Below are 23,959 nucleotides of genomic sequence, written 5' to 3'. Positions count from 1 at the left end.
AAGAGGAATTGCATTTAGGCTTTTTTTCTTTTTTTGGCTACTGCATCTGAAATTGATTTTGGAATACAGGTTCCTCCCAGACTCATCTTCTACCCTAGGAGATCACTAGCATCCATTTTGTGGTTAACAAAGCATGCAGTATTCATATAAAAAACACCTCCCCCAAAAATTAACAATTGTGTTTACATAAAGAGATTACAGCTGTAGATTCCTCTAGAGTGGAAAACAACAAAAATGTCACTGATGAAACTAAAATATCCCTTTTCAAACTTTCCACAACAGATGATTTACCTTAACCATCAGCTTAATATATTCACCCAAATTGCCCCAAAATTTGACAGAGCAAGATATGAGAAGCACAAGAAAAATAAAGCCTACATTCCAGCATTAATAACCCTAACCCAGCATTGAGACTTATTTTCACAACCTACTGAAATATTTATTAAAGGTCTGTGAACATAATCTCAAAAAAGTTCAAGACACAGGAGTACACAAAATTCCTCCAAGGAAGACAGGACAAGTAAAGAGTTAGAATCCAAGGCTTTTGAGATTTTCTTCTTCCTCTATACTCCTGTGACAATAGCACAAGTGAAACAAGTAACACCAGAAAGCAAAAATGTTTTTAACTTGTTCTTTGAGTGTCAAATAGAATTGTTTTTGTTTAAGGCTTAGTTATCTTTGAAAGATATTCCTGCTCAGAAGCACCCATACACTCAGTCCTGTGCCTTATTTGTTCCAGATTTGTCACAAATGACAAAAAGGCTTGGCAGGGCATAGGGAGTAAGGAATGCTTTACTCTGAAGTTAGAAACCATACCCCAGCTTTATCTTCACCGAACGACAAAAAAATGTTATCTACAAGTCCCCACGCAATAACATATCAGTTCTGCTAGTATTCAGTAAACAAATTTTCAGGTTACTTTTCTTCCATCAGAACCATAAATTGTATAGATATTACTTCTACGAGACTGAATAAGGCAAGCCATTCCCAATACAACTTTTCCTCACCTATTTTAAAGCACCATTTAAATCCACAGCCAAATTTTGTAATCCTTTGCAATTGTGTCATCTAGAAGATCTGGCAATTGTGTCATCTAGAAGATCTGGCTCTCATAACTGGAAATGGTCAACGACCAACAGCATGAAAAGGCCAAATACAAAAACTACCCCAAACCAACTACATTTCAGTTAAAACACAAGAACAGCTTTCTTCATATTGTGTAAGTCTTCAAACCAGCCTCAAATAAGACATCTGAACTTTTCTTTTAAGCATTAAATACTAAAAAAAGCCTTCAGGGGTGGCATTCAATTCAGTTCTAGCAGTTCCAGCAGAAACTAAAAGGTGTGGTCTTTTTCACATTCATTGAGTTTATTCCTTACCCTGCATTTTTGACTTCATGCTTATTACCATGAAAGCTATGATACTTACTTGTGCAACAGTCAATTAGTAAACATCTTCATACACATTTCTCTGTTCTGCTAGTCACTTTCTCCTACCCTTTTCCATTTTCCCTACTTGTTTATACAACCTGCCACAAGCAACACCATAAGCATGACAGGTTAAGTAAACTGGGGCTGTTCAGCCTGGAGAAGAGAAGGCTGCGTGGAGACCTCAGAGCAGCCTTCCAGTATCTGAAGGGGGCCTATAAGGATGCCAGGGAGGGACTTTGCAGGTGGACCATGGTGACAGGACAAGGGGTAACTGGTTCAAACTTAAACAGGGGAAGTTCAGGTTAGATACAAGGAAGAAGCTCTTTACCATGGGGGTGGTGAGGCACTGGAAGAGGTTGCTCAAGGAAACTGTGGATGCCCCACCCAAGCACTGTTCAAAGCCAGGTTGAATGGAATCTTGGGTGACACGATTTAGTGTGTTGTGTTAATGCTCATGGCAGAGGGGCTGGAACTAGATGATCTTAAGGTCCTTCCCAACCCTTATTGTTCTATGATTCTATGTTACAGGGATTACAGTTGAAATGTTAGTTTTCTACAAAGGTCAATCAGAGGGCCAACTTTTCCACACCAAAATGCAAGAGAGGAATCTGAGCAACTAGTTTTGCAATAGAATCTTACTTCAAGAAGAATGAAAAGAAACAACTGCTATCTAGAAAACAGCATTCATTAAAATAAGACATGAGAAAATTCTTACTGCTTCCAACTGCTTCTTCTTTTGCACCAACAGCTCCAGCATCAGGTTCACATTGGCCAAATCGAGATTGTCTTGATCAGTGCCCAACAAATCTTGAATTATCTGCCACCTATGGCCATTCTAGGAAGAGAACAAGAAATGTTGGAGAGAAAGTGAGTTCAAGCCATCCAGGAACAAATATTAAAAGCAGCACTGCAGTATTTTATTCCTTTGTAAAGTTTCAAAACAATTTTTAGGAATCAGAATTCCTAACTCTCCCACATGTACAGGTTATAGCTCTTCTGTCCTACTGTGTAACTGCTTATCTTACTTGGAAGATACTCGTGCTTCATGAGAGTGTAGCAGCTGCTGCTAGGAAGAGATTATTTCAGACACAATTTTATCCAATTTGTGCCCTAGTTTCTGAGAACACATTTCTATGGGGAGAAAAAACAAACCCCACATTTCCATGGAGAAAAAAAATGAAACAAAAAACCCCCAAAGCCAAACCAAAACATGTTTACCCAACATCAGCTAGATTACATCTACCTGAAATCCTGTTAAATGGCAGTATCTTTGAAGTTTTGTAACCAAGTAATAAGCAAAGCCCTCATGTTAAATTCAAGTGGAAGAAGGTACTATCAGCTTTTTTCTCCCCTGCTCTCACCTTCCTCGCTACTACTCTTAAGAGCATTTTCATGGGAGTGGGAGAGCTGGAAAGATAAGCCTCAGAGTGACAGACTCATGTAACCTGTTAGAGCCGAGAAGGACTCCTCAGAGAGCCAGCATACTACCACACAGCCTATCTTTTGGCACAGAAAAGCCTGAATAATAGGTCAATGCTAATATAGCCTTGCATCAAAAAGCCTCGGGAACCAACATGAGCAGCTGAAAGGTCTTTAAGCCTTCTAAGAAACCAAGCAGGATTAAAAAATCCTGCTGTATAAAACTAACACTAAATTAAGATACTTAAATTTACAAGAACTAAAAATGCCATCTGGTCTAAACCAGACATTTTCTCAGAGATTGTAGCCTGTTTTGACTAGATTAAAAACTGTAAAATAGATAACATCCATATAGAACACACAACTTTTTACACAACTCTCAACAGAACTTGTGGAAACCACATAGGCAAAAACCCATTTTCAATCTGGAACAACTGGAAATAGAATTAATTTTTAAGCAAGTCAACAAGGTTTGAAGCAAACTTTAACATACTAACGTACTAGTTAAATATACTACTGATAAAATACTCATTTCCTGCAATGCATCATGAACTACCTCTCTTAATACCAGAAGTAATACAAGAGGAGAACAGTCATGTTAAGGAGCTGGTACAACAGCAAAGCCTCTCTTTTTAAAGTTGTCACTATTTTTTATTTGCTGCCAAAAGGTAGACACAAAACTGCTTTGGGCACAAAATCATGGTAGATTTCCACTTATCGGTAATTATCTCAGACGGATGTATCTACAGACCTAGTTTTCAAAGGGGTACTATGAGAAAAAGTAGAACCAATTTCCAAGAATTTATTCTACATGTCTTCAGGTCAATTGTGTGCCTTTTAAACCAGATATATTTTATGCAGATTATATATTAAATACATTATAAGCATATTTTATAATTAATATAAAACATTACTGTGAGTAAACCAATGACTCCTTAAAGCATACTCTTTGCTAAATGTATACAACCTCTGAAAGCATTGATTTCTGCAATGCAGCCCCTAAATTAATAACACTTCAGAGGGATTTAACTAAAAAAAAAAAAAAGCAGCAAAAAACCCCCCAAAAAACACCACCAACCTCCCCCCCCCAAAAAAAACACAAAAACCACCAAACTCACCCCCCCCCAAAAAAAAAAACAACACAACAACCCACAAAACACAGAGGCTTCATAATTTTTATTATTACTTTGCAACCTTATTTATGAATTACAGAAGCCAAGGAAGCCAGACATAGGAAGACAAATACACAAGTCTTCTAGTTAATGTTGTATATTATTTTGATCTTAATGTACAAGAGCATCCACTGCTGCTGTGCAGGGGTTTTCAAGAACTAAGAACACAGTTCATGCTCCAATTCTTTGACTTGAAGCAAGCCTAGAAGATATCCAGGCAGTTTTATCTGGGATCAGAGCTACACACTACTACTGCAAAACACATCCTTCTCCCTCTTGTGGTTGGTATTAGCCTTCCTTCAGTTTCCTGATAGAACACAGTTTCTCACACATGATCAGACTAGCCTATGGCACTTCTAATAATCCATTACTCTCATTGATTATAGCCATAATTTCCAACACTGAAAATTATTACCTTTAAATAAGTGTGCTTCCATAGATAGTTTCCTAGGTTATATTCAATACATTACATGACACCTAGCTATGCTAACACAGCTTGCTCTACACATACAATGCTGGCAGGAAGAGCAAGAGTTAACAAGATTGAAGTGAACTAGTGCCACTGATACTGGTATTCTTCTCCCACAGCAAGTTAAAGCATCAGTTTAATAATACAATTTCTCTTAATTTAAGACACAATAACAATTGCTGTACAAAACCATTAAATATATATAAAGTAAGAAAGTTGGAACATACGGTGCTACTCACTGAATGGTCCAGTTTGAGTCTTTTTTCCTCAGATCTTTGCTTCTGTTTAAGAATAAGTTCATTGACTAAAAAACATAAGATGTCAGACAGGAGAGGGATTTAAAGGTCACAAAACAAATATTAAAGATTCTATATTAATATTTTTATTTCAGTTAGTGATTCCATAGTAAGTTTATCAATAATTAAAATAGCAGAAGTCTCCACTTTATTCCTCACCAATTTACTGCTGGATTTTTTTTTTTTTTTTAAGATTATTAAAAAGTCAACAACAAATAAAAAGGGGGAAAAAAAACCCTGAATTACTTCAGTTCCTTTTTTCCAAGTACCCATGGCTCTATAACGTTTTACAACTCTACGGCAGAAGTATACCAGAGAAAAGTATGAGGGAGATTAAATATTATTTGATTATTACAGGCCAAAACCAGGCACAGGTGAATAGAACTTTTTCCTTTAATCACTATATGCATTTTTAACGATATTTTTGCTACAGCTTTATTTCACACCAATTTAGTGAAGTCTGCAAAGAGAAGGATAACCTGAACCCTTTGTACACACATATACAAGCTCTTGCCTCTCCAAAACAGACCTCAAAGACCTGAACACAGGTGTACAGAGGCCCTGTGTTAGGCTCCTTGGCCTAACATATATCCTATAACCCACCTCAACACCACACTCAGCTCAGCACACTTGGGTCTAAACCAAGAATATAATTTCTGAAGCATTCCTTGCCCACCATGGATTATAATCTATTTACTATTAATTGGTATCCCAGCACATGAAATTAATATTTATCTTAGTTAGAACTAGATGATCTTAAGGTCCTTTCCAACCCTAACTATTCTACGATTTCACATGGCCATGTGTTTCCTTTAATCTTTTCTCCCCATAACTGTTTTAAATTCTATTACCAGTTATGAACATTTCTGTCCTCTGTTTAAGCAGCTATCAATTACAATTATGTACAGGTATGTGCACAAATATTTTTAATATACACATACATACGTTACACAGACCTCACTACAGTAGCCAAGATAGTACAATATGTAATTCAGCCTTTCCCCTCTTCCCACCAGTGTCCAAGTTTTGTAAACAGGGCATGTTCTTGATTATTAGACAGGCAACAGGGCAAGAAAAAAAAAAGAAGCAAAGAGATTCACATTTCTAGCCATCAGAAAAACATCTTTATTTTGCTTTTGTTAGTATGCAAACAGCCGCAAGTCAGTCAATATTTTAACTCAGCATACGTAACTGCTGGAGGCAGTTGACTATTAACAATTTATGCTACTAAACAGGGTTTATTTGATGTTTGGGGTCTTGTTGGCATTTTGGTTTTTTGTGGGGTTTTTTTTGTTGGTGGTGTTTTCTTGACCAAAAAGTTGATGCTTGGATTTTGTTTTCAATATCCAGAAGCTGGTTACTTAGAGAGTGATTTACATGTGCCTACCTTCCTTAATAACTAAGATGCTTCTCATGTAAGCAAGCTTAGAGCTCACCTAAGAAGTTGGGATAAAGATGATCAATGTTGTCCACAACATAGTTGCATTTGGGACATCTGTTATTGTCCTCCAAGCTCTGGTGAATACATTTATAGCTGTTTAGAAACATAAATAAGAAACAAAACTGTGAGTAAACATGAAAGAACAAAACAGAAGCACAAGTCGAATAGTATCAACCTTAGATAATGTGTACTCCACATTGCCATCTAACAGCTGCACTGCCAGGATCCTACTCTGGAGTCAAAATGTTCCAATATTAACTCAGAGCATGCTACAGCACAAAGATAGCAAAGTTTCTTGGCAAGGCATACAAAAGGTGTTTCAGTACTTCACTCTTATTTCTCCAAGGATTGTGGCAATGTGGATACCTCAGCTCCCCTTCCACGGGTAGGGCTAACAAGCAGACTGCATTATTCAGAAGCAACTCTTCTAGATTAGCCAAATACTTGGCAAGCAACTTTGAAAGCTATTACAAGTTTTGGGTGACGGAGCAGAGAAACACCCTCACCAGCTTCTCACATTTCCCGCCACCTCCTGGCTCTTGTTCTCACCAGAAGTGACTTCAGAGGTGCTCTCTGTTGAGCTGTTAGCTATTTGAGCAACTGTAACTACAAGATGCACTTTAGCATCACATTTTAGCATCTCAGTAAGAACCTAGCTTGATGCCAACTGCTGGCAGAGACATCTTGTGACAACATTGCTCTGTTCTTTCTAAATAAAGATATTTGAATGCTTCTCATCTTGGACTTCTAAAACATTAGAGATCACAGAGATAAAGTGTTATAATACGGGGCACCATCAGCTGTTATCTTACCTGCTGCCGGTCAAAATATATCTGAAAGTTAACCGAATCTGCTGCTTGAAGAAGTGCTTTATGCTACTGAAATATTACTTCTTGTAAAAACATAGGCAATTTATTTCTACTTAACAGACACTATAAGAGTATAATGTACTTGGGACATTAAAACATCATGATTCAACTTTTATTCCAAGCCCTAGTTGAGAGGAGGAACAGCAGACAGTTCTACACCTGCCCCTGGAGGGTTCTTGTACTTCACCACCAAACACTTGCTTTTCATAGCAGCCAGAAATAACACAATGAAAAATAAGTGGACTGGGCCAATTCAATAAAACGGAAACATTCCTGAAGCATATCCTCTATTAAAAAGTCAAAAGGAATTGCACTATACAATGTGCAAGCCACTTCAAACTGTGTGGTCTTGTACAAAGGCAAGGTGGACCTCTTAACACCGACATTCACTCCCATGACCTCTAAAGAGGCAGGACCAACACAGGTAAGCTGGCAAACTGTTCCAACTCTGCATACTGGATGCTACCAGCAGTTTATGACCATTTTATTTCTTTACAGAGGAAACAGGGTTGCATAATGTTTTTTGTTTTCAACACTAAGACGACTTTTTTAAAATCTAACTAGTACCCATCTTAAAGTTTTATTTCAAACTCTTACTTCAGTGCAAGGACAGAAGACAGCAAAGTAACAGGAACTCAGAAGGAAAGGGATTCACAGCATGTGTGGACTGATGTTGCTGCAAGAGATAGACATTTCGCACAATAAAAAAAGTAGAAAAACCCAATAAACAAACCCAACTTACCAGAAGCTGTGTCCACATTTTGTCATGTAGGCTTCTTCAATCATATCAAAACAGATGGGGCTGAAAACAAAACCAAACACACAAATATGTCTTTTTATGTTAAAAAAAAGTAAGGGAAGTATTACTAATTCAAAGCAGCCACCTAATCATGCTTAGGTAATATTTTCTATTTGTAAAATGAAAGAGGACACACAAGTGCAATGGCAGCCCAGCAGTATAAAGATGAAGGGCAATCAACAGAATCAACAGTCCTTTGAACTCTGAATGACACTGCAGTTTGCTACAATTAGAAACCAGGTAAGTATTCACTCCTGAAGATTTCAACAGTTGCAAACTACACAGAGTACCTTCTACAAACAAGCCTGGAGAAGAACCTCCTAACCATCTGTACTACATCTCAAACAAAACGTACAAAATTTGGTTTTTACATGAACACACATAAGGTATTTATAAATACACCAATATCAGTTTAACTTTCCTTTTTTCCTTTTTTTCCAGCCAATGGCTATCTATAATTAAAAAAAAAAGCAAAGAGGCAGAACAGAAATAGTAATGATGTCATAAGAACAAGAACTAATAATGAGGAAAAGAAAGTGCCAGTGAGGGGGTGTGCCTGCAGAGCACTGCCAGGCAGCAGGCAGAACTGAGGCTGCTGAAGAGCACCGTGAAGGCAACAGCACAACCTAAAGAGGGAACCAATAGTTAAGCACAGTGTTTCAAAGTCAAAGGAGAAGATGGGAAGGGCAGAACATGGGGCTGTGCATAAGGAAAACAGAGGAACACAAGTGAAGATATAGGCTTTAGTTTTTTCCAAGACTAGCTAGTGACAAACCACAGCCAACTCTCTGGGAGTGATCACCAAGAACCTAGCTGAAGAAGGATGTGCAAGCAAGCAGTGCTCCCATAGGAATCTGAGCAAGATGAGAAAAAAAGGAATTAGGTGAGATTGTTATTGTCTCATCATCAAGTGGCTGTGACATGTTCGAAAGAAAAATGAAATACAGAGTAAAGCAGAGAGCTGCATGTTACTTTCAGTGACTCCTATGGCTGCTATCTCTGACAGCTGGTAAGATATGCTGTCACAGACATATTCAACTTCAGGTCTTGGCCAGCTATGCAGTGAGATGGTGTGGACAGCAATGTCACAATTCTGCACATAACACGTATGTGCTGTGTCACAAGCTTCACCTTGCTTTCAAGTCCTTAGAGATCCAAATGCTCTCCTCTCACTCCCACAAGTCCACACCAATCTCACAGTTGGGAGAGGTTTTCACCAGCATTTGTCTTCTTCAGAAACAGCCTCCTCCCACCTTCTTCCAACAAGGCAGCTCCCACAGAATGAGCTGTTAATAAACTGTTAACAACTTTCAAAAATCATGAATCTTTGAATCCAAGACAAACCCCCAGATCACACTGAAGTAAGTGATGCCTGGCTGAGCAACAGAGGGGAGCACCTCAACTTTCCTTCTTGTTAGTGATCCATGGAAGTCACTCCCCTTTTCTATCATCCATTTTAGAGGATACTAACATTTGTTACCCCATTAGACATTTAAAAATAGGAAGAAGGAAATACCTCAAGTATTGATTTTTTTAAGCCTATATAGGAGAAGTTTTGGCCCCTGGCAATGCAACCCCCCTCTGAACCACCAAACTGGAAAATAAGGTACCTTGAAAAGTTTGTCCTAGCATACAGACCAGGTTGCCTTAAATATTTCACCAAATTATCTGTGTAAATACAAAACTAAATCAAACCAGAATGCTGCTCTATGAACCAACTGAGCCACCTCAAAAAATTACTCAAAAATAACTAACACACACCTATCATTCTTCCACCCCGACAGACCATTTTTTGCACATCATTCAGCTTGAGTAGCACCATCTTCAGGAGTTCAAGCCACTATCCCCAAGTTAGAAGTTACTTAGTTTCAAGGCACTGTTTACTCAGAATAAATTATGATCAAACTTAACCAACAAAGCTGGATTAATAAGAGGAGAATTAGGTATATTTTTAGTCTATTAGATGGCCCTTAAAAAAAGAAAGTCAAAGACTTATGGTTAGATGAGTGTCTGAAGCTGGTTTTTCCGCACTAGTGATGAATAGCTTAATTTCTTCGCCGCCTTCTAGTCATACTGCATAACAGTCCCACTCTCTGTGTTGTGCTAAAACCTGCTGTTCCCCGCAGGGTCAGATGTATTCTTTCCAGCACACTCCTAATGCCCTCCCTCCAAGAAGTGCAGCAATCAACAAGGCTGTAATGCTCCTCTGTCTGCAACAGGCATCACAAATCAGACCTGAAATAGTAAGATTACCTCCTAACATGACAGCCACCCAAGATCCTAAACTTATTCTTCTTCATACCAGTTTGACTGGAGAAGTGTCAGAGACAAAATGGTTGAGGAAAAGCAATTACAGCCAGCACACGTAGCCATTCAGTGCCAGGGTCATCGTTAATGGAGCCTAAAGTTTCTATTAAAAACTGTTTCCCCTAAAATGCTCACCAATTTACAAATGGAAACAAGATTGATGACTTTTAATATTGCCAAAGTCAAGCTGGCTATAACACATGAAAGTTGCTAACTTAAAACAACCAGAAAGCAGTGGAGTGATGGGGACTTGAGACATACTACAGTTTCTAGTATACACCAAAATTGAGAAGCAGAAGTATGGTGAAATCAAGTCTTCTCTGCACGAGATACCTCTTATTCTCTATTTGTCTTCAGCAGCAGAGCCAGGCAAAAAGGATGTAAATTACTTCAGTAAGCCAAAGATGTCACTGAAGCTCTGTCACTGTAAGAGTGACAGAGCACTGGAACAGGTTGCCCAGGGGGGTTGTGGAGTCTCCTACACTGGAGATATTCAAGGCCCGCCTGGACAAGTTCCTGCGTGATGTACTGTAGGTTACCCTGCTCTTGCGGGGGGGTTGGACTAGATGATCTTTTGAGGTCCCTTCCAACCCTTGGGATTCTGTGATTCTGTGATCTTCACCAGACACTGATGCCTTATTTACTTAACAATTTTTTATCCAGCACTGCAAAGGCTTACCATTTTGTGTCTCAGGAGTAGACCTGAAAGTGGTCACTATAAATTTCAACACATTTCAAATTTCCTTCTGCTCTCCAGGAGAGAAGACCCTTTACAGTTCCTCCCTCCTATTCTGTTCCTCTTTGGTCTAAAGAGAGACCAGGACTTGCTGCAGGCTCTGTCCATATAAGGTGGCCAGGTCAAAGATCGCTGCCATTACTATCTGCTCAATTTGAAACTCTAATATAACAATAGATTATAAAACTATAATTTTACATGGTATGCAAACAGCTCACTGTCCTTTCAGTTTGTGACCTCCAGGGTCAATTTGCAGTATTCCGTCCTAAAGGGGTTTGCCAGATCACAAACGTGTGACCAACTACACTCAGTCCATGCTTGGCATTAACAGGCAACGACCCAAGGAAAAAACAGTTTTTAAAAACCTATGCACCTGCAAGCCTACCTTTAAACTCCCCACACCCAAGTTTGTTGGATGTACCTCTCCAGGTCAGCATGCAATGTCCCCTCTTCCATATGTTCTTATGTATGCCAGAGCTCAGAAACGAGCACTGGTATGAAGCAGCATACAGTAATATCCCCTATATCCAGGGCGCAAAGCGGATAGTAACTGGTTTTAAAGAGGTTTAGTCAACCACTAACTAGGAGGGCTGATGTAGGGTCTGGAAGAACTGTAAGCAATTACACTGCTGGACAGCAAAAATCCTTTGATTAGGTTTCCTTTCAGATGCTCTCCAGGCAAGTGGAAAGAGGCCTGGCTACAGGAACAGCACAAATTACCTTTAAATTCTACATCCGGCACAAAACAAAAACATTTCCCCTTTTTATAATGAAGTTGTCCAGTAAGTCAGGCTTACTGGCTTTCTTGAGCAGAGTTACACTTTTCCAGGCAGAAGTTGATACACACCACAAACAGTACACACTTGCAAACTCCTGAGCATATACTTGCTAAACATTTCACAACCCAGACTAGCAACGTATGCCAACATTTAGATTACAGCCTAGGCCTCACATGGTTGAGACAGCACTTTCAGAAGACAGGCAGGAAAGTTGCACACATTAACATCATTTACAGGATTTTAATTTGCACCTGATGCTCCAAACTTATCTGTTTACCCCTTCCTACCTTCAGTCTGGCATGGTCAGAATCTACAAAGTTTACAGCTGTAGCTAGCAGCAACTCACAGCCCATGTTCAGTTTCCTGCAGCTGGCAGCATCTTGGAAGTGTCCTTATGTAAAAAAGGAACTCACACACAAAAAACCCAGCATATGGAAAACTTCTGCTTCTCACGCAGATATCGAAATCTATAATTCACTTTAAACCAGCACACATACATGTTTTCTTGGGCATCATTCAAAATTCCAGAGTTGCCCAGTTGAGTTTCTGTACTGCATAATTGTATTGCTAACTAAAAAAAAAGAAAGAATAATAAACCCAAAAAGTAAAACAAAACAAATACGAGGAATACTATAATTTGAAGATAATGTTAATAAGCACAAACCCAACAGCCCACAGAAATACACAGTTGTGAAGAACCCAGGTAAGCTAACTATAATTACTGTCTGCTGTTAAGGCTTCTGACTTGCACTTCAATATGCCCAATGTGGCTCTTGTAAATACCAACAAAAGGGGGATAAGACATTTTGCCACAATTACTACTCAGCTCATTTCCTCCCCACACTTGTTCAGCCAGCAGCAGTCCTCAGTGAGGAGAAAACAGCTAATTACATGCTCTCCTTGAAGCATGAACAGTACTTACCTGCAGAAAAACAAACAAAATCATCAAAAAAAAACCCCACACAAATAAGAAACTCAGCTTTTTGAATCATCTTAAAATACTTCAACTGGCCTACAAACTTGTTTCCACTCAAATACCCCCATTTCTACAACAGACAACAAAACAGGAAGTGACAGCTGACCAGGAAAGTACAGAGAGCAATAGCTGCAGACCACTTCTGTAAGAGTGTAACTGTATAGGGAACAGAGGAACACCAGCATTTGCAATTGCTTTATCTCCCATGATCACAAAACCCATGACGAACAGCAATGCAGCCATCTCCCACACCAAGTGCTCTTACATCCACCTAACATAGCCTAGAGCCTTGAGCCGGGACAGGACATCAGCTGATAACAGCTGTCCTCTCATCCTAATTCTGCTACTGTGCAGTAGTTTATGATTATTACTAGTAAGAAGTACTTATTGCTTTTTCTGCCACTAACTTTTCAGCAGCCTCAGGTTCCCACTTTAGTAGCAAGGATACTTCTCATCTGCAGAATTTACAAAGCTGTAAAATAAAGCCTACAGGTTTTTGAGACAAGGCCTGTTCTCTGCAGATAACAAGCTTTCAACGCTCACCTGTAAGTCAGAGCTGCCAGAAAGTCATCTTGGAAGCTGTACGCCATTTCTCTTCCTCTATTTTTTTACTGTTTCTTTCCGATACACAGCTTTCCTACAACTCAAGCTTCCTTCCAGTATCTCTTCACTGTTTGCCAGTCTCAGATATGAACACTTACCCCTACTTCCTCTTCTCACATTTTAGTACCTCCAACCAGCTATAAAATAAATAATAAAATCTACTCCTTATGTGAGGAGGTTTGAAACCCATCAGCAATGGGCTGTCTTTAAAACTGCCAATTACCACCAGTTCTCAAACCACACATAGCAGTCAGCCTTGGCCTACCACTTCTAATGAAAGGGTATTTCCAGCTATGAGCTACAGCTTTGGCTGAACATTAGAAAAACACCATCTGAACAGCTTCATGAAATTTTTTTATCCCACCATCACAGAAATTTCCCACTCATCTGGTTTTAAGTGCCAGACCGACACAATCCTTATTGCTGTTTCAAACCAGACAACCCTTCCCAGCAAGAGCGGCAAAGCCACGGCAGCTTTGCTGGATCTATTAGCCACCAAGAGACCCCATGGATGTAGTCCGTAGGAGGACATAATCTTCATTGGCTCCTGTTCCGGAGGTCAGATCGGGGCAGCGGGAAGGCTCTGGAGAGGCCATCCCACCCACCACAGTACCCTCCAGCCCCTGCTGAGGCTACACCACCCAGGGAAACGGGGCATTCGTTTGCGATGTCAACAAGCTGTGTATGAGGAAACGCCTCGTGTTGTCAGTCCTTCCCGGTAAGTTGGGCTGCGCCGGAGTGTACCCGAGGAGGAACCTGCTGGGGATAACCTGGGCTTGCTTAGTAGCACAGATGGTGAAAGCAACGCTGCTGCGCCGGGCCAAAACGGAACCAGATAACCACAAAGGCGGTGGGAACCCCCAGGCCACAACCCCTCGAGGGCAATCAGACGTACCCAACGCCTCTTTCCCCTCAGAGGACCCCCGAGGTGCCGCTGCCGGCTGCTCCGTCCTCCCACTGGTATTTTACACCCCGCCGGGCTTCCCGCCGGCACGGCAGCGCCCCGGCTTCCCTCAGCGGGGTAGCGGGTGATACCTTCGCGATATATCGCACCCACCAGACGAAGTCGTTGCTCTTGTCCTCGTAGGAGTTGATGAGCCCGTTGCAGAGCGGCGTGAGCAGCGGCCTCTTCCTGCTGCCGCCGCCCGCGCCGCTACCGCCGCCACCCGCGGAGGAGCCTCCACCGCCGGGCCGCGCCGCCGCCGCCAGCCGGGCCAGCCCCGCGCCGGAGCCCGACACGGCGGCCGCCACCAGCACAGGCCGCGCCGCCGCGCCGCCCGAGGAGGACGAGCCCGGCGCCATGGCCGCCGAGGAGGAGGAGGAGGAGGAAGAGGAGGAGGCCGGGGTGGCGGCGGGCGGCGCGGCGGGGTGCGGCGGCGGGCGGCTGCCCGACATGCCGAGGCCGGGCCGGTCGGTCGGAGCGGGGCCGACGGTGGCGCGGCCTCAGCGCATCCCCGCGCGCGGCGCCGCGGGAACAATAAAGTTCCTTCAAACAAGGGGGAAAAAAAAAAGAGGGGGTGGGGGCAAAACGCGCGCCCGCCCGCGCGCCCCCGGCCCGGCGCTTGTTCAAGCTTTATTGACAGACGCACAGCCCCCCGCGCATGCGCCGCCCGGGGCGGGGCCCTGCTCCCCTCGGGGCGGGGCGTCGGGTGCCGCGGCCCGGCCCCCGCGGGCCTTGCGTTGCCGGGAGCTTGGTGCGTGGCCGCCCCGGCCGGGCGTCCGGAGGTGCCCCCAGGCATAAGCCAGCGGCGGCGCGGGGAAGCTCGGCGGCAGGTTGGGGCCGGGCGACGGGGAGCCGGGCGGCGGCTGTGCGCCTCGGAGCTGCCTGCCCCATGCGCTTCCGCGCCCGCGAAGCCAGCTCTGGCTGTAGGCAGGAAGGCATTCTCCCCCCGACACCGCATCTCCATCGGAGCGCAGCAGTGCCGGAGGAAGGCTGCCATACTGGCCCTCAGAGACTGGCACTGGCCACCCGAACCCCTCGGGGTCCTGCAACAGGCAGGATTGGTCCGTGTCTTTCAGCGTGCTCTCGCTTACAGTTACCCCACAGAGAGTCCCCCAAGGAGCAGCTCTACACCTGCTGAGCTTTATCCTGAGCATCATTTCCGTGTCCAGCCACACAGAAGGGCATCCAGTAATGAGTTTGCAGCTTTTGCTGATCTTGAGCCAGCTCTCCTCACTGCCTGGGCAGGTGGGAATCCCACTAACAAGGCCCGCAGCTTGTTCCTGCTACCCTACAGTAGCACATGGTTGTACAGAAGCGAGGATAAACTGCTTTCTGCCGAAGTCGGTGAATAAAGTGTTAATGACTGATGCCCCGAAGATGCTTTGGGTGTAACAAGAGGTGCTGCCCCCAGACTTTTGCAAGCCAAACTGAAGGGTTCATGGAACAGAGCACTTGCCAACTTCGCATCTTGGGCAGAATCACTGCAGAGAGATACCTGTTGTTGCCCTTCATTTCTCTTCAAAAAACCTACAGAAACATATTGCCTCCTTTGTGTTAACTGTATTTTCTGCAGTCAGCTTTACCTGTTCAGGGTTAAAGAGGCAGCCAGTGAAACACTAGGGCATTCCCTGAGAATGGTAATCCTAAACCCAGGAAAGGGAAAACGCCCAAAGAGATCAGCTCTGCAGCACTCCTCCCAGTACGGGCGGTAGAGTGAGCCTTCAGTGGGCTGTGAAACCAGTATGAGAGCTGGTAAAACTGGTCTGAGAGAAAAAAAAGGTGGCTTCAGGTAGGCAGTATTTACTGACCAGAGATGTTCAGAGACCTCACTGACATGCAGCAGGGTGGCAGGGATGGGGGACCACAAATGTCCCAAAGGGAGACACAGCTCTTGATTTCTTCTGGAGATGCTGCTGCAAGTGGAGAGCTGTGGAGTGCTCCTCCTGTCCGTCCCTCTCGACTGTGCTTGAATACAATTGAGTATTTGCCTCTATGTATGTATCACTAATGTTGGGAAAAAAAAAAAAAACCACCAACCAAGACAGTCAACAAAACCTAAACTGTCTTTGTGAGGAATTTTAGTGTGTAAACATGGATCTGTGCAAGCTGGGAAATTCAAAGGCAGCTTCTTTTTGAGATCCAGTAGTCTTCCCTTTACAAGCTGACATCTGCCATTATAGTCACTCCCATGATTTAACTCTTTCATGCTGTTATTAAAGACTTTCCTTTTTGTAGTTTTGGTGTTTTGATTTGGTTTGGTTTGGGGTTTTTTCAGCCATTGTGTTCCCATGTTTTCTATAAATAGCATTTTGACCAGCAGGTCTCAGGACTAGCTCCATAAGAACATTGAAACATACTGATTTTCCCCTGTTTTCAGTGGGAACAAAAGAAAATTGCCTAAATACCTTTGAGCCTAACTGTTGGTGTCTGCATCTTATTTCCTATTGCTAATAGAAAGGAAAGCCTCATTTCCTTGTCTTCCAGAGGGGCCAAAAGCTTTATGGATAAGTCTGCAGTGAGACTTCTGGGTTTCCAAGGGAAGAACAAAGCCATGTTTGCAGTAGCCTTTCTACATGCTTCACACATACTGGCTGATCCTTGGAAAGTTTTGCTATTCTTTGATGCCATTACTGACTGTGTGCCAGAGAGGAAAAAATGACACAGGTAAAAGTTGTTAAAGATCAAATACATCCTCACTTATCCCTACATATAACTGGCCTTCACAACAACACCTACACCCACAGGCCTGGCGGCAAGTGTGGCACCCAGCACCTTCAGCACCGAAGGACCAACTCTCTCATATCTGAGCTTTAGGAAATAATGAGGTCTTGGAGGTCCTCTAAGTGAAGACCTTCTCTTCACTGCCCTGTTGCATACTGAACAGCCTCTGGCTTATGGAGGTATTTCTTTCCTGGGGTTACCTTGTGTTATTAGTTCCAAGATCAGTGTATACAGCCCAAGGGAAGATTAGATGCTACTTCCTGCAGATACCTATGCATTACACTGGCATAAAAGGCATGGGTAAAGTCTCCCAGTTTTAAAGTTCACCGCAGCTGAAGCAGTGATAAGTCAGCTACCTTCCAGTCCCTGTTAGCATGAAATGAGCTCTAAGAATTAATTTGCTACAGTCCAAGTATCGACAGTGCTTTTATTAGACTCAATGGCAGGGGTACAAGAATGAAACATGATAGATCAGCTCTAAGAGGTTTTTCTCTGTCTCCATCCAGCAGTGTGCCAGATGCTTGCACTGCCTTGGGGCTGGAATCCTGCATTGAAGCACAACTCATGATGGGTTTGGGACAGAGGGGAGAGTCCTGGTGTGGGAACACCTGCATCCTCATGTAGCACGCTATTCCTAGGGTTCTGTTCAGGTTTAAACCTGCCCGCGGAGGACTGCCTGTGTTTTCTCTCTTTATCTGGGTATTACCTTTGTGTCCTCTCTTAAAGGAGGTATTATGTCTGCTTGCCTTCAAAGATGTATGGAGTACAGCAAGGCAAACACCTCCTGCCCAGCCAGTAAACATGACCTGTTCCTGACTGGCGTGAAACTTAGGCTGAAGGCAAATCAGTTACTCTGCGATCAGCTGTCTCCAAGTATAGCCATTTATGATTGTGTTATACAAAGAAACTGATATTTCTGACAGACGTGCATTTTGGAAGACGGGTTGTAGGAGTTTGTTGTCATTCTTCTCTATTTTCCAGCCTTCAAAGCCAGTTGCTAACTATATCCCAAGCAGTGAAGTACCAGTTCTGATCCTGTGCAAAGAAGGATGATGCACTACCTGTGTCGTTAAAGGAAGGAGTAGCAAGTACTATCTATAGATGAATGAACCTTAATAGCAGTATACATTCTGCTCTTCTGGGTACCTAAATTCTACTTAATTATAAGTCCCGAGTTTGTGACTTTCATGAGTGCAGCTCCTTTTCCTGTGCAGCAGGCAGTTGCAGCTGTGGTGTTCAGTTGTAGCACAGACACAGAAATCATTAATGATGCTCTGCATGGATCACCATGCAAGGAGACTGAGACTTCTTCCACACAGAGTGACACCAGATGTTTGGGGGAAGTGACAGTCACCTCCCAGGATCAGTTCCTGACTGATGATGACTCATTAGGAAAATTACTTCTGCTTCCATTTCTGAGCTCGTTGCTGCCACCTAATTTCTACTGGGTCCGTTAGTCCGTTCAGGAGCGTAGCAACCCCTACTAGGAACTGCTACCCTGGCCTGGGAATTGCTGCTCCAGAGGTCATTAGATAGCTTTATTAATAATCATTGCACTAACCTCCCAGCTAGCCAGTGGCAGAAATACCATTTCTCCCATTTTATAGCTGAGAAAAATTAAGCATAGACAGATTCATCACCTGGTTACAAAGTCAATGGGAACTCTTAATGCTCCATAAATCTCAAAATCAGGCTGTCAGCAACTTCTCCTAAAGGTTACCTGCAGGAGAGTTATCCAGGAGTCCCAGTTCCTACCCGTCAGGTACACTCCCTGCCCAGTTAACTGTGAGAAACCTGCACACATCTCTCTGGATTTCCATTCTGGAAGTCAGACACAGAGATGTGGGGACTGGGGATTTGGAGGGCACATCTGACAGGAGAATATTGCACAGCACTTCTTGCGCACAGCAGGCATTGTCTCTGCAGGGCAGTGGTACCTGTCTGGTGCCTGCACAGGGGAGAGCCCTTGAGGAAGGGGCACGATGCATTTAATGACTATATTTTGGCAGAAGAGTAAAATCTAGTTTCTCTTACAGGAACTCAGGTACATGTCTGGTCATCACCTGAAACTTGACTGTGAAAGAATATTTGGTTATTACAGTACACAGTTTAGGTTAGCTCAGGCTGCTTGAGATATGAGTATAGCAGGAACTGTGGGGGACTGGTTGGTTAGTTGTTTTTTCAATGTATTTTCTAGTTCAATATTGTAGAAGCAAGTAGTGCTAGGAGAGGGATGCTTCATAGAATCATAGAATAGTTAGGGTTGGAAAGGACCTCAAGATCATCTAGTTCCAACCCCCCTGCCATGGGCAGGGACACCTCACACTAAACCATCCCACACAAGGCTTCATCCAACCTGGGTTTGAACACTGCCAGGGATGGAGCACTCACAACCTCCCTGGGCAACCGATTCCAGTGTCTCACCACCCTAACAGGAAAGAATTTCCTCCTTATATCCAATTTAAACTTCCCCTGTTTAAGTTTTAACCCGTTACCCCTTGTCCTGTCACTACAGTCCCTGATGAAGAGTCCCTCCCCAGCATCCCTATAGGCCCCCTTCAGATACTGGAAGGCTGCTATGAGGTCTCCACGCAGCCTTCTCTTCTCCAGCCTGAACAGGCCCCACTTTCTCAGCCTGTCTTCATACGGGAGGTGCTCCAGTCCCCTGATCATCCTCGTGGCCCTCCTCTGGACTTGTTCCAGCAGTTCCATGTCCTTTTTATGTTGAGAACACCAGAACTGCACACAATACTCCAGGTGAGGTCTCACAAGAGCAGAGTAGAGGGGCAGGATCACCTCCTTCGACCTGCTGGTCACACTCCTTTTGATGCAGCCCAGGATACGGTTGGCTTTCTGGGCTGCAAGTGCACACTGCAGCCGGCTCATGTTCATTTTCTCATCGACCAGCACCCCCAAGTCCTTCTCTGCAGGGCTGCTCTGAATCTCTTCTTTGCCCAGTCTGTAGCTGTGCCTGGGATTGCTCCGACCCAGGTGTACGACCTTGCACTTGTCATGGTTGAACTTCATAAGGTTGGCATCAGCCCACCTCACAAGCGTGTCAAGGTCCCTCTGGATGGCATCCCTTCCCTCCAGCATATCAACCGGACCACACAGCTTGGTGTCATTGGCAAACTTGCTGAGGGCGCACTCAATCCCACTGTCCATGTCAGCGACGAAGATGTTAAACAAGACTGGTCCCAACACCGATCTCTGAGAGACACCACTTGTTACTGGTCTCCAGTAACGTATATACATATGTAACATATGTATACATTAGCAACATATAGCTAAGATTACATAGAGTTATTTAACAGAAAAAGTGTGTTTTTTTAATACTTTATAACACCTTTGTCACTTGCAAAGTTGCCTTAGGCTAACTGCAAGTTGGTGTAGAGATTTTGAGCAAAAATGGTTTAACTATTTTCAGAACTGAAGCATCAACAAAATAAAATATTAACATTTACTGCTGTGTTTGAAAATCTCTGATACTTTAAAGAAAAAATAAAAGGGGTATCTGGCAGAAGTGTAATTTTTACACCGCAAATTACACCATTGAGGTCTTCTGAAGAGGCATCTGACTTGACTGAACTAAAATGGGGTTAAAATCGTTTGGTGATTCATCTCTAATACTGAAATACTGTCTTCAAAGTTCCCAGGCACTACAGAGACCATAAGAGAAATGTGCATGCAACTGCCATTTCAATGTGCTGAAGCAAAGCTACAGAAGAGCCTGACTTCATTTCTGACCCACAGAAGCAGGAATACCTGATTCACTGCTCAGAATTATGAAATTCCCCTTGCAGGGGGAAAGAAAAGATGCCATCTTGTTATTAAACGCCACACTGTAATGCACGTGCCTAGGGGTAGAGCGAAGGTTCCCTTATGGCACGTCCTTTCTGAGAGTCTTTGACCTTGTATTCAGAGAGTGGGCTTTCTAGGCAAATATTAACTAAACCCTCCACTCAGTGCAGGCAGGCCTAGTGATGGTTTCTCTCTCGCACAGGCTTGCCCCAGCCTTGGTTTGTGCAGCTCCAGGTCCATCTCAGGATGCTGCAGCTTTGCCAAAGCTCATCAGTTCTCATGCAGTGCAGTGCAGTGGCGAGTCTCAGTGTTCCTTACCCAGCATCCCTGCTCCCACTGACACCCCCAAATCTGGCCAAACCCAGCCTCTGCTATTGCTCCCACTCTCAGGTAATATACCTTCCCTAAATACAACCCATGGTCAAATTCATTCCTTGTGTAACTGTTCTAATAATTTTTAATAAGGATGAATTTGGCATCTCTGTCCGAAGTGATTTCTTTCCCACAAGATGATTGATACTGATTTAGTTTATGTTCACTTATACTATGGGACAGGTCTAGCTAGTGGCTTGCAACTGTTTTTTTTGAGCATTAGCATGTTCTGCTGTCCCCATGAGCTCTCTCCACTATGTTATGGATGGCAAAAGCCATCTGTCTTTAGTGTTGCCACCTGTTAAGATTTACTGCATGGCTTGCAAGAGCTGATATTTTCTTGTAGCCCCAGCTGCCCGGATCTGGTGTTTGCCTGAGCCAGGTTGCTCTGCAGCATTTTTAGGGAAGTGTGCGCCTGGCCCTTGTGGTTATAGGGGCAGACTGGAAGAAGTGAGCTGTAACATTTCAAAAAGTCAGGAAGTGAAACACACACAGAGAAATCTATTTCAGATCTCAGTATTTCCAAGCCCATCAAATGACAGTGTTAGGGTTGACGAGTCTGAATATTCACCAGTCCACTTTAATTCATTGGGGTTGATTCTTCTGATGCAGATCAATGGGTTTTGAAAAATTTACCCTTCTATGGAAGACAGCTACCAATGAGGGCATTTCAGGGTATGATCCACGGAACTACTGATGGGTTCCAGCCCAGGAAATTTTACACTGCCCTGTTGCCTCTGGCAGACACAAATTCTGCCTGCATGAGGTGAGCTTTTCCATCTAGCCAATGTGCTATTCTTCATTGCCCAAATCAAACCTACACTGGGCACAAGGAAATATCTGGTGTGTCTCCTTCTTCAAGTGCAACAGAAAATGACATCTCTGCTGGTTATCTGATGAGAAAAACTATCCTAAGGCCTTCTGGAGTTGTGAAATCAAAGTGAACCAACCCAAAGATCTATATGTATTTACCTGCATTTTTGCTGTTGGGCACACACCACTCTCACCCTCTGCTCGCTGCTTTGCCCAGCTGGAGCAGTCTCTGCTCCTTGTGTCCCCTCTGTTACCTGCAGCCTAGGATGACCCACAGTAATACTATCTTGTCACTCACAGGCCAGACAGATATCATATAGATTTGTCATGATTAAAAAAGACAAAGTTGTGCCTGTTCTCATCCCTCCCTGTACACATGGCCTGAGAAATACAATGTCCAGGCTGAATTTCCAGGGACTATGCACAAAACACAGCACCCCCAAAAATGTCAGCTGCTGGATTTGAGTAAGCTAGTGGATGGCTATGGCTGGCAGAAGTTGCTTGTTTATGTTCCCCGGCTCCTTTTCCAAACTAGGGCCTTAAAAAGACTGTGGTGTTGATTCCCGCTTTGGGCTGCTGCAGCATCCCTGCACTACCTTGCTTGCCTTCTGCCAGTCCCTGTTTCTCTAGCCCTCCCTGGGGTAGGGCAGGACTTGGGCCAACATGGCCAAGGGACTGCATGGAGAAGCTGCCCTCACTGGGACAATCTTCAGCCCAAGGAGCTAAGTATGCCTTCATAGCAGCAGCACTCTGAAATGCTTTATTAGCATCAGTGGGATCAGCTGGGTAGTGGGGAACCACACCACCGCCCCCCCGCGAGGAGTTTTGGGAAGAGACCTGCTTTCTTCTCACTACCAGAGTTTACCATCAGAGGGCAAGCTCAGACCGAGCGAAGATGCTCCATACCTAGTTATTGCAGCCTGCTGCTTCTCAGACTCATCTCTGCCAGGGCTGCTGCTGCCAGGTAATGACAAAGGAAAGGGAGGCCATTTACAGCCCCTCTCGCAGGGAACAGAGCCAGCTTCCCATCTCTGCCTGCTGCCAGGAGTGGCTCTGCTCCCTGGTTCCCCTGAGAGCAAGTCGCACTTTGCAAGACCATCCCAACCTGCAGCAAGTGTCAAGGATGATGCTGTGAGCTCTAAGTCAGATCAGTTTAATACAGAAGATTCCCAGAAAGCAGCAGGTTTGTGCTTTAGCATCCCAAATACAATATAACCTTCCCCACCCTCTCCTTCTCCAGCAGAAGCTGTATTTATGGCTGAGAACAGACACATGGAAAAGTTGCACTGGCTGGCACTTGCTTTCTATCCAGCATCTACCCAGCTGCACTCCAGAGCCACCAGTGAGTGTGGCTGCACACCCCCAGCAAAGCCAGTGGCATTAAGGTAACCTCTGTGGGAGTGGTGCCCCTCAAATGCTTCAGATGCATCCTAGAGGAGCAGAGAAAACAGCTTTATACTACAGAGCTCTGACCTCTCCCAGGAGCCCCATGTGCTGGCATGTGGTGCCTGCTGCCAGCCCAAGACCCTCTGTGCTTCCCAGGGCATTTGGTGAGGGTTTACATCTTGCCAGCCTCCCCCTTTGCCTCTTCCAATGAATCTCAGCCTTAATCCACACCCCCCTCATTGCCCAGAATCTTCCTTTAAAAAGCCTGACGCTGGAGAGCTTTTCAGAAGGGAATAATGAACCAGACGCTTTCCCGGTGTCTCTCTTTGTTTTACAGCCATGGGTCTCCCCTGAGGACAGAGAGCCCTTTGTACTACATGGGGTCCCCTTACAAAAGGGGGCTTGTGAACAGAGCATCCTCCCATTGGGTACCACATCAAACTGATTTTTTTCCTTCCACCTGCCCTCCTAGGCGTAGCTAGTATAAAAGCCCTTTCTGCATGCAGGGGACTGAGCCAATAGCTTTAACCTTGGAGATGCATGATGCATGTATGTAAGACTGCTCAGTGCCATCCTGATGCCCACCCTCTGCCTAGCTGAAGAGGAAACAAAGGGTTAACCTGGTTG

At 43.9% G+C, this 23,959-nt stretch overlaps 1 protein-coding gene across 5 annotated transcripts in view; it reads right to left on the bottom strand.

The window, feature by feature from the left end:
- COP1 (COP1 E3 ubiquitin ligase) overlaps nucleotides 1–14,811 on the bottom strand; it is a 132,938-nt gene extending 118,127 nt beyond the window's left edge. For 2 of the 5 annotated variants that reach the window (XM_065674141.1, XM_065674143.1), the window contains exons 1-5: nucleotides 14,354–14,811; nucleotides 7,839–7,898; nucleotides 6,223–6,320; nucleotides 4,718–4,794; nucleotides 2,146–2,265 (exon numbers count right to left, since the gene is read on the bottom strand). In XM_065674141.1, the coding sequence (XP_065530213.1) occupies nucleotides 2,146–2,265; nucleotides 4,718–4,794; nucleotides 6,223–6,320; nucleotides 7,839–7,898; nucleotides 14,354–14,691 (693 nt within the window). In that variant the 5' untranslated portion in view covers nucleotides 14,692–14,811. Of the gene's footprint in view, nucleotides 1–2,145; nucleotides 2,266–4,717; nucleotides 4,795–6,222; nucleotides 6,321–7,838; nucleotides 7,899–9,026; nucleotides 9,196–13,236; nucleotides 13,548–14,353 lie in introns of those variants that run through there. The other 3 variants (XM_065674142.1, XM_065674144.1, XM_065674145.1) reach the window with 3 other exon arrangements.
- Between the last annotated feature and the right edge of the window lie 9,148 nt (nucleotides 14,812–23,959).

Source organism: Lathamus discolor, chromosome 3 (genome assembly GCF_037157495.1).
Source record: "Lathamus discolor isolate bLatDis1 chromosome 3, bLatDis1.hap1, whole genome shotgun sequence".
In the NCBI taxonomy this organism is placed as follows: Eukaryota; Metazoa; Chordata; class Aves; order Psittaciformes; family Psittacidae; genus Lathamus; species Lathamus discolor.
This window is presented reverse-complemented; position numbering and strand designations above follow the sequence as displayed.